Source organism: Haliaeetus leucocephalus, unplaced genomic scaffold (assembly GCF_000737465.1).
Source record: "Haliaeetus leucocephalus isolate CR32 unplaced genomic scaffold, Haliaeetus_leucocephalus-4.0 Scaffold173, whole genome shotgun sequence".
NCBI lineage: Eukaryota > Metazoa > Chordata > Aves > Accipitriformes > Accipitridae > Haliaeetus > Haliaeetus leucocephalus.
This window is the reverse complement of record NW_010972609.1, coordinates 4,171-18,746: the sequence shown is the minus strand read 5'-3', so window position 1 is coordinate 18,746 and position 14,576 is coordinate 4,171. Positions and strand designations below refer to the sequence as shown.

Genomic DNA, 14,576 nt, shown 5'->3' with positions numbered 1-14,576 from the left:
TCCTCTCTCTGTAGAGGGTATGGCAGAGCTGGCTGCCAAATAAGGGAAGTCTTTTCCAGTGTACAAAAGCTTTTAGTTTTCCAAATTTAATACATACAATTGTAGAAGTATGTTGTAGTTGTCTGAACTATATGTAAGGTTTAACTATCATATGTAGTAGTTTTCTAAATCAGACTTTTCTTCAAAACATCTTGGTTGAGAGTTGTCTCAATAATTGTAAGCTGCAAAAATATAACTTTCTTCTGCATTTGGGATAGACTCCCTTCATAGACAGTGAGGAGAAAGAGATCCTTTGGGGACGGGATCCATCTGACCTGGATGGTTTTATGTTTTATGATAAGGTGAATCACCTTCTAAGTTGACTACTTTTTTCCAGGGATTACCAAATGAACCTGGGAAGCTAGTTCAGATGCAGATATTCCTAACAAGTCACCTACATTTAGTCAGGTGGTTCCCATAACTTGTAACTTTTATTGTGTATTACACCAGAAACACACAATACCTTTTCACTTCTAAGAAAATCACTGAGAAAACACTCTTCTCTCTACTGTTCTCCTGAGGGCATCCTTCACCTCTTTGTTCCTCAGGCTATAAATCAGGGGGTTCAGCATGGGAAAGACAACAGTATAAAATGCAGAGATCACTTTGTCCGTGTCCAGCGAGTAGCTGGAGCTGGGCTGTAAATACGTGAAGAGGAGGGAGCCGTAGAACAACCCGACAGCCATCAGATGGGAGGTGCAGGTGTAGAAGGCTTTGTGCCTGCTACCTGCCACGTGGATCCGGAGGATGGTGCTGAGGATGCAGGCGTAGGAGACGGCGATGGTCAGGAAGGTGCTGGTTTGTATAAAGCCACACAGGGTGAAGAGGAGGATCTCGTTGACGTGTGTACTGGAGCAGGAGAGCTCCAGCAGCGGGGGAATATCACAGAAGAAGTGGTTGATCACGTTGGAGCCGCAGAACAACAGTGTGAAGGTGAAAGACGTGTGCACCAGGGAGGTCAGACCCCCACTGAGATAAGCCCCAACTACCACGGAGGTGCAGACCCTGCGGGACATGGCAACGGTGTAGAGAAGAGGATGACACACGGCCACGTAGCGGTCGTAGGCCATCGCAGCCAAAATGAGGCACTCGGCATCAGCAAAGGCAGCGAAGAGGAACATCTGGGTTGCACAGCCAATTAAAGAAATGGTCTTCCGCTGTGCTAACAGATTCACCAGCATTTTGGGAGCAATGGCAGATGAACAGCTAAGGTCTAAGAAGGATAAACTGCTTAGGAAATAGTACATGGGGGTATGAAGGCAGGCGTTGAGCTGGACGAGCAAAATGAGGCCAGCGTTCCCCACCAAGGTGGTGGTGTAGATGAGTAAGAAAAGTCCAAACAAAGGTATCTCCACCTCCAGACGGTCGGTGAAACCCAAGAGAATGAACTCGGTCAGTACGGTGCAGTTTTCTTCAGGCATTTCATTACCTTGTGTTTGGTTTCGTACACATACGATTTGTCAGGGGATCAGCCAGTCCTGGTGGGTAAGCAACACACAAACACGTTACATCCTTCACAAGATAGAGGTACTGGAAATGTAAGCATCTCGCCCAATATCAGAGGGGGAAACCAGTGGCTTAGGTGATGCCCATTGAAAGGAAAGCTTCAGAGGACATTCAAAGAAAGCTTTACAAACACACTTTATATATGGAATCCCTTCCTGTTTATTCCTTTCATATATATATATATGAAATAGGACCTCAGATGGGATTTTATTTAAGAGCTAGACCATAGTGCAGGTATAGAAGAAACTTTGTATGATATATCACTTGAGGAAAAATATATTTGAGTATAACAGCTGCTACACATTTACCTGTGTGACCAGTAGAGTAAGGAGTTCAGGCACAGTTAATAATGACTTTTCTGAGGCAGCAGAGAAATTGAACACTGGAAAAAAAAATGGGTTGAAATGCTGGAACATAAGCAGATTTCTTTTTGTCTAATAAAAATAAAAAGACATAATTAGTTTGGAACAAATGCAAATCATTGACTTTAAAATGAAGTGGAATATTGCATCTCATTCTGGAATTTCTTACAAATATTTTGTGGGTTTGTTTTCCTGAAGCTGATTAATTCTTAAGCAATTGATGAAAAGAAAGCCATGAGTATTGTTTTTAAATATTCAAACACAAATATTTTTAGGTATTCCAAGCAATTTTCCACACTATTTTTTTTTGGCTGAAAGTATTAATTGAATTTGAGTTAGACTCAGTCCCCCAGAAAATTAATTCTGAGTATTAATTTTACCTCTCCAGAAAAAGCGCATGATTTAACTTAACTTTGCAAAAGTTAAGACACGTTTCTGCTGATGCCAGTATAAATTCTAGTCATGGCAGATATATCTTGCTCACCTTTACATTTACAGGAAATAGAAAGATTACAAAAGGACATCTAGTAAAAGAACTGCTAACAGAGGTCAGTTAAATAATCCTGTAAATATCAATGCTATGTGGACAAAGGCACAGACAAACCAGAAATGTCTATGTTCTGGAAAATAATAGTAATAACCTAAGCTGATTCATTCAGGATCGGATACTAGATGGTTACAGTAGAGTCTGGGGGTTCAGAAAGGAGGACTTCAGCTCCCAGCAGTGTTTCCAGGCACTCCAGTAGCAATGAATCTCACCTGTATTTGGCTTTCTAAAGGTCAGTCCAAGTGCATCATCTTCAGCTCTGTCTATAACCATTACAGAGGGATAGGTGAGGTGCATCGTATCCTGCCTATGTGTGTATCTGTTGATGAGAAAGGAAGCCTGGATGACCAATATAAATTCACTGCCAAAATTTTAGATGGTTACCCTCAAATGAGGCGAGTCCCATTTTAGACAGCTTGCTTTGATCTTGTTTTTCAAGATCCTTCATTCTTGGTGAAGGCTTGGTGCATCCTAAAATCTGAATCATTTTCTGGATGTGACTGTTTACTCCAGAAAATGTCTGGTGTGACTCAGGTCATGACATAGGTCCCCCAGTTATGTTCCTAGAATAAGGTGAGAAGTTCCACAAAATTTCAATTGTGTTTTATTTTTAGCAAAGGCCAGTTAAACAGCGACGATGTAACACTACAATTTATTTTGACGCTATCACAGGCAATTTGAGAGATTTCTGGTGAAAGTAAAAAAGAACCTTTCTGCCCTGAAAAATATTCCATGGTTACACACATGTGGCTGTTTCTTCCTATTTTCAGCTGTTGATCATGCTCAGAAATGTAGGTGCAGAAATCCTACGAGCTGCTAAAAATTCAGTGGTCTCTGATGAACACCTGCAAGAGATTTGTTTCCAGATCAGTATTTTAGGTGCAAAAATTAATAAAAAATAAAGTCCCCCCCTTTAAAGATAAATTATTTTTTTCTTTATTGTATCATGATGTGGCAAGCCTTTTCCTCTAGTGCCTCTAAAATTCATTCAGACTACAAGGCAACTGACTTTAAACAATTTCTACACAGCTCCCTGAATGGAAGGAAATTTTACTCATTCAGAGACTTACCTGCTAGGGAAATGCTTTTTTTTCCTGGATGCAGGAAACGTTTCTTCTGGGGAATGTCACAGATTTTATATCTTCCTTTTGGACACGGGAGACCATTATGTTCTCAAGAGAAGTGCAGAACAAACAATTAAAATGCTACTGGTGTTGTCTCAGTATGGAAATGTTCCAGTGGTTTTTTTTAATTATTATTTTACTTTAATTACCATTATTATATTTTATTATTATTGTTAGTATTACATTTTATTTTACTTCAGTTCTTAAATCATTCTTACCTCAACCCAAAAGTTTTACTTTTTGTTTTTTCCCCAATTCTCTTCCCCATCGCACTGAGGGGGGGGGGACATGAGCAAGTAGCTGCATGGTGCTTAGTTGCTGGATGGGCTTAAACCACACCACCAGCTCCTCATGGATGTTTGCTAAGAATAATCTGGGCTTATGTGTTTGAAACCAGGAACATTTCCAATTGGCAGTGTAAGTCTGAGTTTGCAGAAGCCAGGTTTAACATTACTAATGAGCAGTGCTGTTTTAAGATCAAATAAATGAATGCTACTTATGTGCATTCCCCAGATAAGGTTCAGCAATCAGACACAGCTTGATGCAATCACTTCTATGTGACATCTTTATAGGACCCTTTGCTGATACAGAAAACCCATCTATTTTTAAAAGAAAAAAATATGCAAGTCCCTGCTGTGGATTTAAATAGAAAATGTCATCTAAGATGATGGATCACCACTCAGAAATATTTATTCATTAGCAGAACCAACACCAGACCACACCATATCAACAGAAGCCCTCACAAGCAGCAGAGAAAAGGAGAGCTTTTGTCTCAAAATACTTGTGGGGAAGCTCTTCCTGTGTGCAACACTTAGGAAAAATTACCTTAGGAGGTACATATTTCACCCCTTCGATAATGAAGTGCTCAGAGACAAGCAAATACAAATTGCCCATTTCCCTGTTAGATACACAAAATAGGGACACGAATCTTAGCCATGGAGAAACAGAGGGGTTCAGACACGCCTGTGACAATGTTCATCTTAGAAAAGGTATTTGGGAGGATGACTAGTCCCTAACCTGACGTCAGACTCGCTGAACAGACCATGAAAAACTACTGGACATGACATGAGAAACCCCTGGACATAACAAGTAACATTGAGGAACTGTCCAATTAACAGCACCATGACAGATGGCCAGATTTCACCAGTGGTTAGGAGGGCACCAGAGGTGCTAGTGGTGGGCAGACTTCACAGATGGTTGAAGGGAAGTGTTGGCCACCCTTTGGGGAGCAGACCCTCACAAGGCCAACAGCGCCTGGGAATGATACCAGAAACACCACGGGTCTAGATTACCTGGGTATCAGGAATAGCAAAATCAGGTGTGAATGCAGCAAAACTGGAACAAACATGGGGAAGTGATCAGGGTGGGTCATTTATCTGGAAGGAGACAATGGTGGAGAAACTGAGGTATTGTGGCTGATGAGGGAAGAGCAAGAAGGGGACGATGAGAGAAGGGAGGCATTAAAGGGGGCTGGTGGTCTCTAAGCAGGCTGCTGCTCAGTTTGTCTGACCAAGCCCTGTGCTTGACCACCACAGCTGATCCCACCCTCCTATTAAATTGTATTCGCAATGATGAGCTATGTATTTGTGACTACAAATACAGAAAATGCACACAGCTGGTAGAATGAGAGCTCCTAGTCACTTCTGCTGTATGTGATAGGTTGGGAACAGAAAGAAAAGAGCTTTAAGGAGAGATGGAGCAGAACATCAGAGTCCAGCCCTAAAAACCAAGACATTTCGTGAAGAAAAAGAAAAGGGATTTAATATTGAAGATATTCAGGGGTATTTCATACCTGGGTTAGAGAGACTGAGCAGCGTTTTCTTTCAGAGTCCAAGGAAGTTTAGATGCAGAAGCATGTTCCTGCAACATATCCACTTGGCTACTGTCCCCAGGGGACAGGGAGCAAGGAGCCAAGGGGGGCACAAGAGCAGGCAGTGCCTCACTCTTGGGGCACAGACCTCCAGGGGCTGAAGACAGCAGGTAGAGCCAAGGGCTGGCAATGAGGTCCATTAATAGCCCCAGCATGCAACAAAGTAGGTACAGGGTCCAGCCACAGCATATCATCAGGAGCAAAGGGAGATGGGCCAGGAACGGGGTTGGAGATGAAGCCGCGTTCTTGATCCAGGGTCCATCACGGGAGGCAGAGACGCAGCTACAGCCAGACACACCAACAGTGCAGTCAAGGAAGGACTGATGGCTCTAGACTGGGCTTAAATGGGGCTCCTGGGCCATGGGCAGGGGCATGTGTGTGGAGTGGTCCAGCTGAGACTCGTCAGGGCCATTAAGACCTATTAGTGCCCTCAAGGCCCTGGCAGCTTCTAGGTGGAGTTGGGAAGTAGTAACAGGAGGGCTCAGTTTTGGCCATGAATTAGCAGAATAAAGCTAGTGAGAGGGCGAATCTCTGTAAGAGGAGTGATTCTTTTGGAGAAGTTGAGGAACTTGTTAAGACTCCACTGATAAGGGCTGCCCTATGCCATTTAACCCCTCCTTTTGCTTTCCAAATTGAACGAACGAAACATAAACCTCACTTTCTGAATCAGCTGAAATACCCGCTTTAGGTGATACTAAGTTTTCACAGATCCACAGCTTCCCAAGTAGTGGAAATATAGTTTCTAATATATGCAGATGCAAAGTACTTAAGGAGTGGACAAAGGCTCTATCTCCACAAGGAGCCGTATGGAGAAGACAAGGGGCAACAGGTACAAGTTGCATAGGGAAGGATTTCCCCTTGACGTAAGAAAGAAATTTTTTACAGTAAGAACAATCATTCACTGGAACAATGTCTCCATGGATGTGGTAGACTCCCCATCGCTGGAGGATTTCAAGATGCAGTTGGACAGGGTGCTAGATAATCTCATCTAGGTTCCCTTTCACACAAAAGGTTGGACCAGATGATCTTTCAAGGTCCCTTCCAACCTGGGCTACTCTATGATGTTTCTATGAAGTGCCACCAAAGTAATAAATACTACTCAGTGTGTATATGTATGCATGTGCAGTCCAAGGTGAATGATAGTTATGTGTTAGTCTTTAATCTTCTTGTTCTCAGAGTTTATGTTGGCTCTATGGATTGCACTGCATCTAAACAGTTCCTCTCGCATATTATACGTGCATAAGTATTTAAGAGAGTACAAAAGACTTCCCATGGAAAACAGCCTAGTTAGAGGAAACAAGGTATCTTAGCAAAGCATAATTCGATTTACTCAAGCTACGTTCTGCAGCAGGAGTCTTGGGTTTGAAGCTTTGAAAGTCCTTGATTCCAAATTTATAATGCTCCATGGGTATAAGGAAGGTCGTCATGACAGATATGTGCATCTTTGCACATAACTTTGGGCAACCTGATCTAGTAGAAGGTGCCCCTGCCCATGGCGGGGGGGCAGACTAGATGATCTTTAAAGATCCCTTCCAACCCAAACCATTCTGTGATTCTATGATACCACGATTCTGTCTTTTATATACAGAATTAAAAAAAAAATACAGAGGAAAGAGAGGAGAGAATGGCACTGAAAGACTGAATGCTAATTTTTTTGATCCCCAAAGTCTTGGGAATTTTAAAGCCAGTACTATAGCCCAACCCGAATTTCACAACTGGATAGTATATTTAAAAGAGAAAAATAAATCATTCACAACTTTTTTCATGTTGCACATTTTCATATCTGACAGCACCATACAAAAGACAGATAGGAAAATCTACTCTGGTTGCATTGCAAACAATAAAAACCCCATACATTAATAATATACCTGAACTTTGCTTAAGGAAAAAAAACTTTTTTTTTTCTTAAGAAATGCCTTCTCCACAGCAAATATGGAGAAGTGTGAAAACAGATGAATATTCACACCTTAACTGTATTCTTGTGCACTGGTTCTACATTTTGGCTAACATATGCTTTGTAAGAATACAAGGTATTCATATGAGAAATGAATTATGGCAGTGATTGTCAAAGTGGCGCAGGAGGCATATTAAGCCATCTACAACTGGTCTATATGGTTATATTAAGCAGTAAAAGTCAATGTCTTTGCTGAGGTTTCAATTGAAGTTCAATAGCAATAGGCATATGAAATTTTTTTTGAAGGCGCATCAAGAACTTCAGGAATCCTTTATCTTTAGATACAAGAAAATGGTTCATTTTCATCCCTCACTGGTTATATGAGATTAGCCCGATATGCAAATAGGTGAAGTCTGATTTTCAGTGGCAAATGCAACGTGCCAGTGCACAGATGATGATTAGTATGGGGATGTCATCAATAGAGGGTATTTTTCTTCACTTTATTTGGACTCCCCTGTATTTTATTCATTTACAAGGATAGCTTTATACACTTAGAGGGGAACTCATTCCAGAAATTCAGCTTCCCCTCCCAGCATCCTGGTGCAAAAGAGCGTATCAGAGAAGACTGTACGTGTAGAGATGTGAGTGAGCAACTGCAGGGAAAGACTGGAGATTCTCCTGAAGCAGCAGTATAAAAAAAGATCACCAAACAGAGCTTGCCAACATTTTTCTGCCTGTTTGAGCTGGCCGTTTGTTGTCTGTACTCCCACACCGCTGTTCCAACAGGGCAGCCCCACTTCTAAGAATATCGGAATAGCTCTGCGGTGAGAGACGAGTCAGCCCAGGGGTATCGATTTCTGATGGCAGCCAAAAATAGATGTTCAGAGAAGGAGTATCAGAAACTGGACAAATATATTATGATCCTTCCCTGTTAAAATTTTTCCAGCTCTGGCGAAGAAAATCACAGCTGTCTGACAGAGCTCCCGCTTTCTAGTGTAGTAGGCTATTGGACACAAGAAAAAAAAGAACATGTCTCATTTTTGAGAAACACTTATGGATAACCACCTAGCACCAGGAGGGAGTTAGAGCCGATGACCTGTCCTCAAAGTTGAGTGCATCTCTTTATCCTGGCTGAAGATGCTTATATTCCTAATGGAAGCAGGTCCAAAGTGAGGTCTTACTTCCCCTCAGGCCTCCAAAAGTTTGAACGAACTTTTGGCACACCTCATCCAGCACTGACACCTCATCTAAAATGTGTCATGAAACAAACGCAGTCACTGAGTCCAAATTTTTGCAGTTCCAACAGCTGAAGTTAAAAAAAAACAAAGCCCAAACATATTTGCTGAATCCTGTGCAGTTCCCTCAGAAGCTCTTCTGACTTCTTGAGGTGTCCGTCTTGGGTCCAGGCAGATGGGAAAGAGATGAATACCTGGTGCTAGGAGAATCTGTCTAGACTGCCCATTCCACCACCACTTTCCCACTCCACTGGCCCTTGGCAAGTCATTTGACCAAATATAGGTATTTGCCCTCCTCTTTCCAAACAAAGAGATCAATTGCTCTAGAAATGCTGATTCCTTCGACTCGTCTCTCACCGCAGAGCTATTCTGATATTCTTAGAAGTGGGGCTGCCCTGTTGGAACAGCGGCGTGGGAGTACAGACAATGAACGGCCAGCTCAAACAGGCAGAAAAATGTTTCCCTTGTGCTCTGAAAATGGCTATTTTCGCTGTTAACTATAGAGAAAGTTAGTAGCTTAGACCTAGATAACTAACTTTCAGATATCTGAGAAGGATTTCACTTTATGAGATGTATCAGATTCTGCATCTCCTGATGTCTTCAGACCAAAATTGGAGTATTGGTGTGTTTCACCCTCACAGAAGTAATTTGGTTTAAAATAGGAATAACTAGATAAAATTCCATGTTTAGACAATGCTCTAAAAACTCCATAAATCTATTAAAATATTTGGTCTCTTAAGATTTGAAGTGTAATGTACAGTTGACCAAGTCTTGAACAGAGAACAGGAAATTTTAATGTCTTTTACTACAACTACAATTGCTTATGACTTAAATACTTAAAGCATACTTGAGCTTGTGCTTTGTCATGGTTTATCCCCAGCTGGCAAATAAGCACCATGCAGCCGCTCGCTCACTCCCCAGTGGGATGGGGGAGAGAATTGAAAAAAAAAGCAAAACATGGGTTGAGATAAAGACAGTTTAATAGGACAGAAAGGAGGAAAATAACAATAATAATAATAAAAGGTTTGGAATATACAAAACAAGTGATTCACAATACAATTGCTCACCACCCGCTGACCGATGCCCAGCCAGTTCCCGAGCAGCGATCCACCCCTCCCAGCCAACTCCCCCCAGTTTATATACTGGGCATGACATCACATGGTATGGAATACCCCTTTGGCCAGTTTGGGTCAGCTGCCCTGGCTGTGTCCCCTCCCAAATTCTTGTGCCCCTCCAACCTTCTTGCTGGCTGGGCATGAGAAGCCGAAAAATCCTTGACTTAGTATAAACATTATTTAGCAACAACTGAAAACATCAGTGTGTTATCAACATTCTTCTCATACCAAATCTGAAACATAACACCATGCCAGCTACTAGAAAGAAAATCAACTCTATCTCAGCCAAAACCAGGACATGCTTACAAGAAGTAATTGCAATGATACCTCTGGGACCACTTCCCTTTAAAATTACTTATGGTGTCTCAAAAGGGAAATTTTGAAATGTGATTTCAATTCTTCCACTACTTTGCTATTGCTTTGAATGAGTTAAATCTTTGCGAAGGACCAAGCCACTCCATATTTATTTCTTACCTACAAATATCTAACACTTCTTGAGACTGGGGAGGGTGTCTGCAATTTTCTTTTGTGTATTCTGCTATCAGTTTTCCTGTTATTGGATGAGTTTCAGCCTTCTTGCAGATTCATCAGTTCAGGTACAGAAGAAACATTCTTTAATTTTGGAAATCTCGAAGAGATGTGTCAGGATGATTTCAAGCTATTTTGGTCTATATGAGAATTCACGTAGGTCCAAGGTATGTTTGTCGTCCTGATAGATATGCCATGATAAGATAATGGTTTCTCTAAGAAACCTCTTCCAGCCTAGAGCGAAGTACTTTTACCTTATTTTTGTCTACTTTTTCTCACCTATAAAACCTAAATGACTCTCACCCTTCAAACTGCTTTGAAATCAAAAGAAGTAGAGTTCAGAGCTTGTGCTATCTACTAACATCAATAATATAAGGAGAGGATTTTCAGAAGTAGGTAAGTGATCTAGAAGCACAGATCTCAAGTCCGTGGAACTTCTCATGAGCCACTTGGTCTCAGATACTCCAAAGTATTTAGAAAACTAAATCCTACAGAAAATCCCACTCTAATTATTTATACTATTGCTAGAGTAAATTTTCCTTCTTGTTCCCAGAGGCTTACAGTTTTCAGATCCTGAAGGATGTTTTTTTAATGTGGTATGATATTCACCAAAACCATTACCACAACTGGTTTACTGAAGGCAAAATTGGTTTTTTTTGTCTACGCAGTGTAGTTATGTAAATTATAAATGCCTGAACAGAATCAGAAGTTGGATGTAGCTGTTTATGTTGGCACAGGCTTTAAAATGATTGTGCATATGTGCTTAAAGGAGAGAAAGATGTCTCTCAAGTTCTATATCCATCTTAAGAAGGATGCTGAATTTCACATTATTCAGGTTCTTGTAGTTGACATCATAACTGATAGAGTCCACCTAGTCTACAGAGTTCATGTCTTGAATAAGAATTGGATTAATCTCATTAAACATCAGGGATCAGACCCATCTCACTGAAATTTTGGTGTTTACATATGAGCTGACTGCCACTTTTGCACAGGTGCCAGTGCAAAGCTAGATGATACAGTTGATAAAAGTCTTCTGCAGCTCTTTTATCATATGTGCTTGTCTGATACAGATGTCTTGGATACCACGGTGTACCTAAAATGGCAAGAGATCCTCTGACACCTTAATCCTTCCTTAAAAAGTCAGGAGGGATGCAGCTGCCTTTGCTGACTAGGAGATAGGAGTCTGGGCTCCCTGGGCTGCAGTGGAGACAGAGTCCTCTGGTCATGTTGAGTGGGGTGATAGCTCAGCCACCTCACCCACCTGAGACAGTAATCAAACTGCCTTCTTGAATTGAACTTTTTAGGATTATTTCTTAACCTCCCTTCCAGAACAGTTTCTGTTTTGGAAAGATGCTTCATTTTGCAATACTTTCCCTTGACAACATACTTGCTAATTCAGGTTGTGAGAGTCTGCTTGGTCTTAAAAACAGAGGATAGGATTCAGTTTCAGGTTAAGGCACCAGATTTAGGCATCTGCATATAAACATTTATATATAAGTTATACATATAAATTTCTGTCATGAGTGAGGAATAAACCAGGTGTCAAGGCTAAGTCCAGAGGGCTGCTCAGGTTCTCAGGAACAGCTGAGAAGTTGAGATAGCAAAAGTTATCACCTCCTAGCTGGTCATCTGAATTGCTCTTTAGAGTCCATTGGCTGTATCAAGTAGGCATCCAAATAATTTGTTCAGCTGTAGCAATCTGGTACCACTTGAGACATCCCGGTGTGACCTGTCATTCGTCCAACTTTCGTTCCAGAGGAGCAGAAGGCCTCCAACATCCCTGCATCAAATGTGACGGCTGCCTTCAGATGTCTCAGATACCCTACAGCATATCAAGTGACATTTATTAGTGTCTTCCACAGCATTATTAATGTAGGCATTCTGCTACTCTCCTTTCACTCACGAAGACTCAGGATGCAGCAACTGTGACCATATACTACTCGGAAACTTTCTTGTCAGCGTAAAGCCTTGAAACATCTTAGACAATACAGCGTAAAGACAGAACATGAACAGTAGGAGCTACAGTGATGAGAATGCCATAAGATCCTAGATATATGTTAAGGTGGTTGGACATATTTAATTTGTTAGATGTGGTCTGTGTGCTGAATTCTTTATTTTTTATTTTATTTTATTTTTTTATTTTATTATGAATTTATTGCAGGAAAAGGATACAAGTCTATGGACATTTGTCCAAAAGAGTAGATCTCTGTCATAATGAGAGTGCCTGAAGGATTGTTTTACTCAGAAGCCTGTTTCGTGTTTCTTCCCATGTTAAGAAAGGATATCAAGAACTGGGATTTTAACACATAATCTTTTGATCTAACATTGAATTTTGATTTTCTAAAGAGGGTAGTAACTCTGTTGGGCATTAAAATGTTATAAATTAGGTGTTCTTCTGTTAAATCTGTGTAATTAGACTGCAACCAACACGAACAGGTGTTCAGATAAACAGACCATGAGAAAACTTTCTCAACATTTTCTCATTTCTCTGGTCACCATAATAGATAATATAAAATGAATGGTATGTTGTGTCTGGTACATTATTTTCCATGACAGATTTTTTTTCCCCTTCAGAGAGAAATATAAGCTCTTGTTACACTTCTCTTGCAAGAGATTTGAGTTGACTTTGTTACTATTTCTTATCTTGACAGTTAAACCACTGGAATAATAATGGCCAGGGAAAACCAAAGCATAGTGACAGAATTCATCTTTCAAGGCCTTTCCTCTCAACCAAGGACACAGACTGTTCTTTTCATAGTGTTCCTGGTTTTTTATCTGTTCACAATGGTTGGGAACATCATGATCATTACAGTGATCAGAGCTGATTGCCAGCTGCAGTCACCCATGTACTTTTTCCTTGCCAACCTGTCCTTCTTAGACATCTGCTACGTCTCCAGCAACATCCCCCAGATGCTGGTGAATCTCTTGACCAAGAAGAGGACCATCTCCTTCTCTGGATGTGCTGCTCAGCTGTATTTCTCTCTGGCTTTTGGCATGACAGAGTGTGTCCTGCTTGCGGTCATGGCCTATGATCGATATATGGCAATATGTCACCCCTTGCTCTACACCGTTGGCATGAACAGGAAGGTTTGCATTCACCTGGTCGTGGCTTCCTGGGCCGGCAGCCTGCTGAGCTCCCTGGTCATCACCAGCCTCACCTTGCGGCTGCCCTTCTGCAGGCCTGACATCATGAACCATTACTTCTGTGAAGTGCTAGCAGTGCTGGCCTTGGCCTGCTGCGACACTGCCCTCATGGACTTGGTCATCTTCATCTTCAGCATCCTCATAGTGTTCATCCCCTTTCTTCTGATCATCAGCTCCTACGCCCATATCCTTTCCACCATCTTGAAGAGTAAATCTGCACATGTGCAATCCAAGGCCTTCTCCACCTGTGGATCCCACCTGATGGTGGTAACCATATTCTATGGGACAGCCATCTACATATACATGAGTCCTAAGTCAAGGCTTCCACAGGACAGGGACAAAGTGGTTGCAGTGTTTTACACCATTGTAGCCCCAATGCTGAACCCCCTCATCTACAGCTTCAGGAACAAGGACATGAAGCGTGCCCTGAGAAGGGCGATGAATAGACCCGATAGGCTTTTCAGGGATTTCTAGTATTGCATTTAGTTCTATGAATTGAAACAATACTCAGATCTGATTATTTCTTTACCTGTAATTGTCCTAGACTTATTTTTACAAAGACTGAGATGAAATCATAAATGTGCTAAATTCAACATCACCTAAACAAAAAAGACCTTGCATACAAATAGCTTTCTAAATAACGTTTGGGATTTGGCCTAAACCCCAGGGGCTAAATAAAGACATTGTGAACTTCAGCCTGCCTCATTCTGGCAATTAATTTAAAATAGAAGTGGAAAATGCCAATAGCATCATAGGAAGAAAGAAAAAAAGAAGAAAAAAGAAAAAATAGTCAAAGAACTGTACGAAAAATCAAGTGCTTTATATAAAGCTTAAAATGTATTTAGCTTCTGAAGGGTTTTGTAATTAAAGTAAGAGCATGCAAACATTTAAGTTATGTTGCAAACATGAGCTGCTACTGTGATTTCTCTTCAGACCCGAAGATTTTTCAACATCTGTTATGTTGGTTAGCAAATAAAACTGCCATCTTCTCCAATAAATGGTGCAGTTGGTTGCAGCTAGTATTTATCCCCTTGTGAGCATTTTCTCAACCCTGTTTCCATAACCCACTTTGCTTCCTCTGTAACTGATTTCTGCCCCTCTTAATTCCTACTGCATTTCAGTCCAACTCTGGGTCCTCATGGGCCAAGATCCTTCAATGTTATTTTGTCATGTGGACTGCTGACAGTAGATTATGTTGTTTTCTGATATGAG

At 41.2% G+C, this 14,576-nt stretch overlaps 2 protein-coding genes across 2 annotated transcripts; one reads left to right on the top strand and one right to left on the bottom strand.

The window, feature by feature from the left end:
- Positions 1–521: 521 nt before the first annotated feature.
- On the bottom strand, positions 522–1,460 carry LOC104829569 (olfactory receptor 5AS1-like). Its single transcript, XM_010563898.1, has one exon. The coding sequence runs from the start codon at positions 1,458–1,460 to the stop codon at positions 522–524; it is 939 nt and encodes a 312-aa protein (XP_010562200.1).
- An 11,430-nt stretch (positions 1,461–12,890) lies between these two features.
- On the top strand, positions 12,891–13,838 carry LOC104829568 (olfactory receptor 2D2-like). Its single transcript, XM_010563897.1, has one exon. The coding sequence runs from the start codon at positions 12,891–12,893 to the stop codon at positions 13,836–13,838; it is 948 nt and encodes a 315-aa protein (XP_010562199.1).
- Positions 13,839–14,576: the final 738 nt, after the last annotated feature.

Excerpts from the sequence above, each read along its gene's own strand:
- LOC104829568 (XM_010563897.1), top strand. The coding sequence starts at position 12,891 with ATGGCCAGGGAAAACCAAAGCATAGTGACAGAATTCATCTTTCAAGGC.
- LOC104829569 (XM_010563898.1), bottom strand. The coding sequence starts at position 1,460 with ATGCCTGAAGAAAACTGCACCGTACTGACCGAGTTCATTCTCTTGGGT.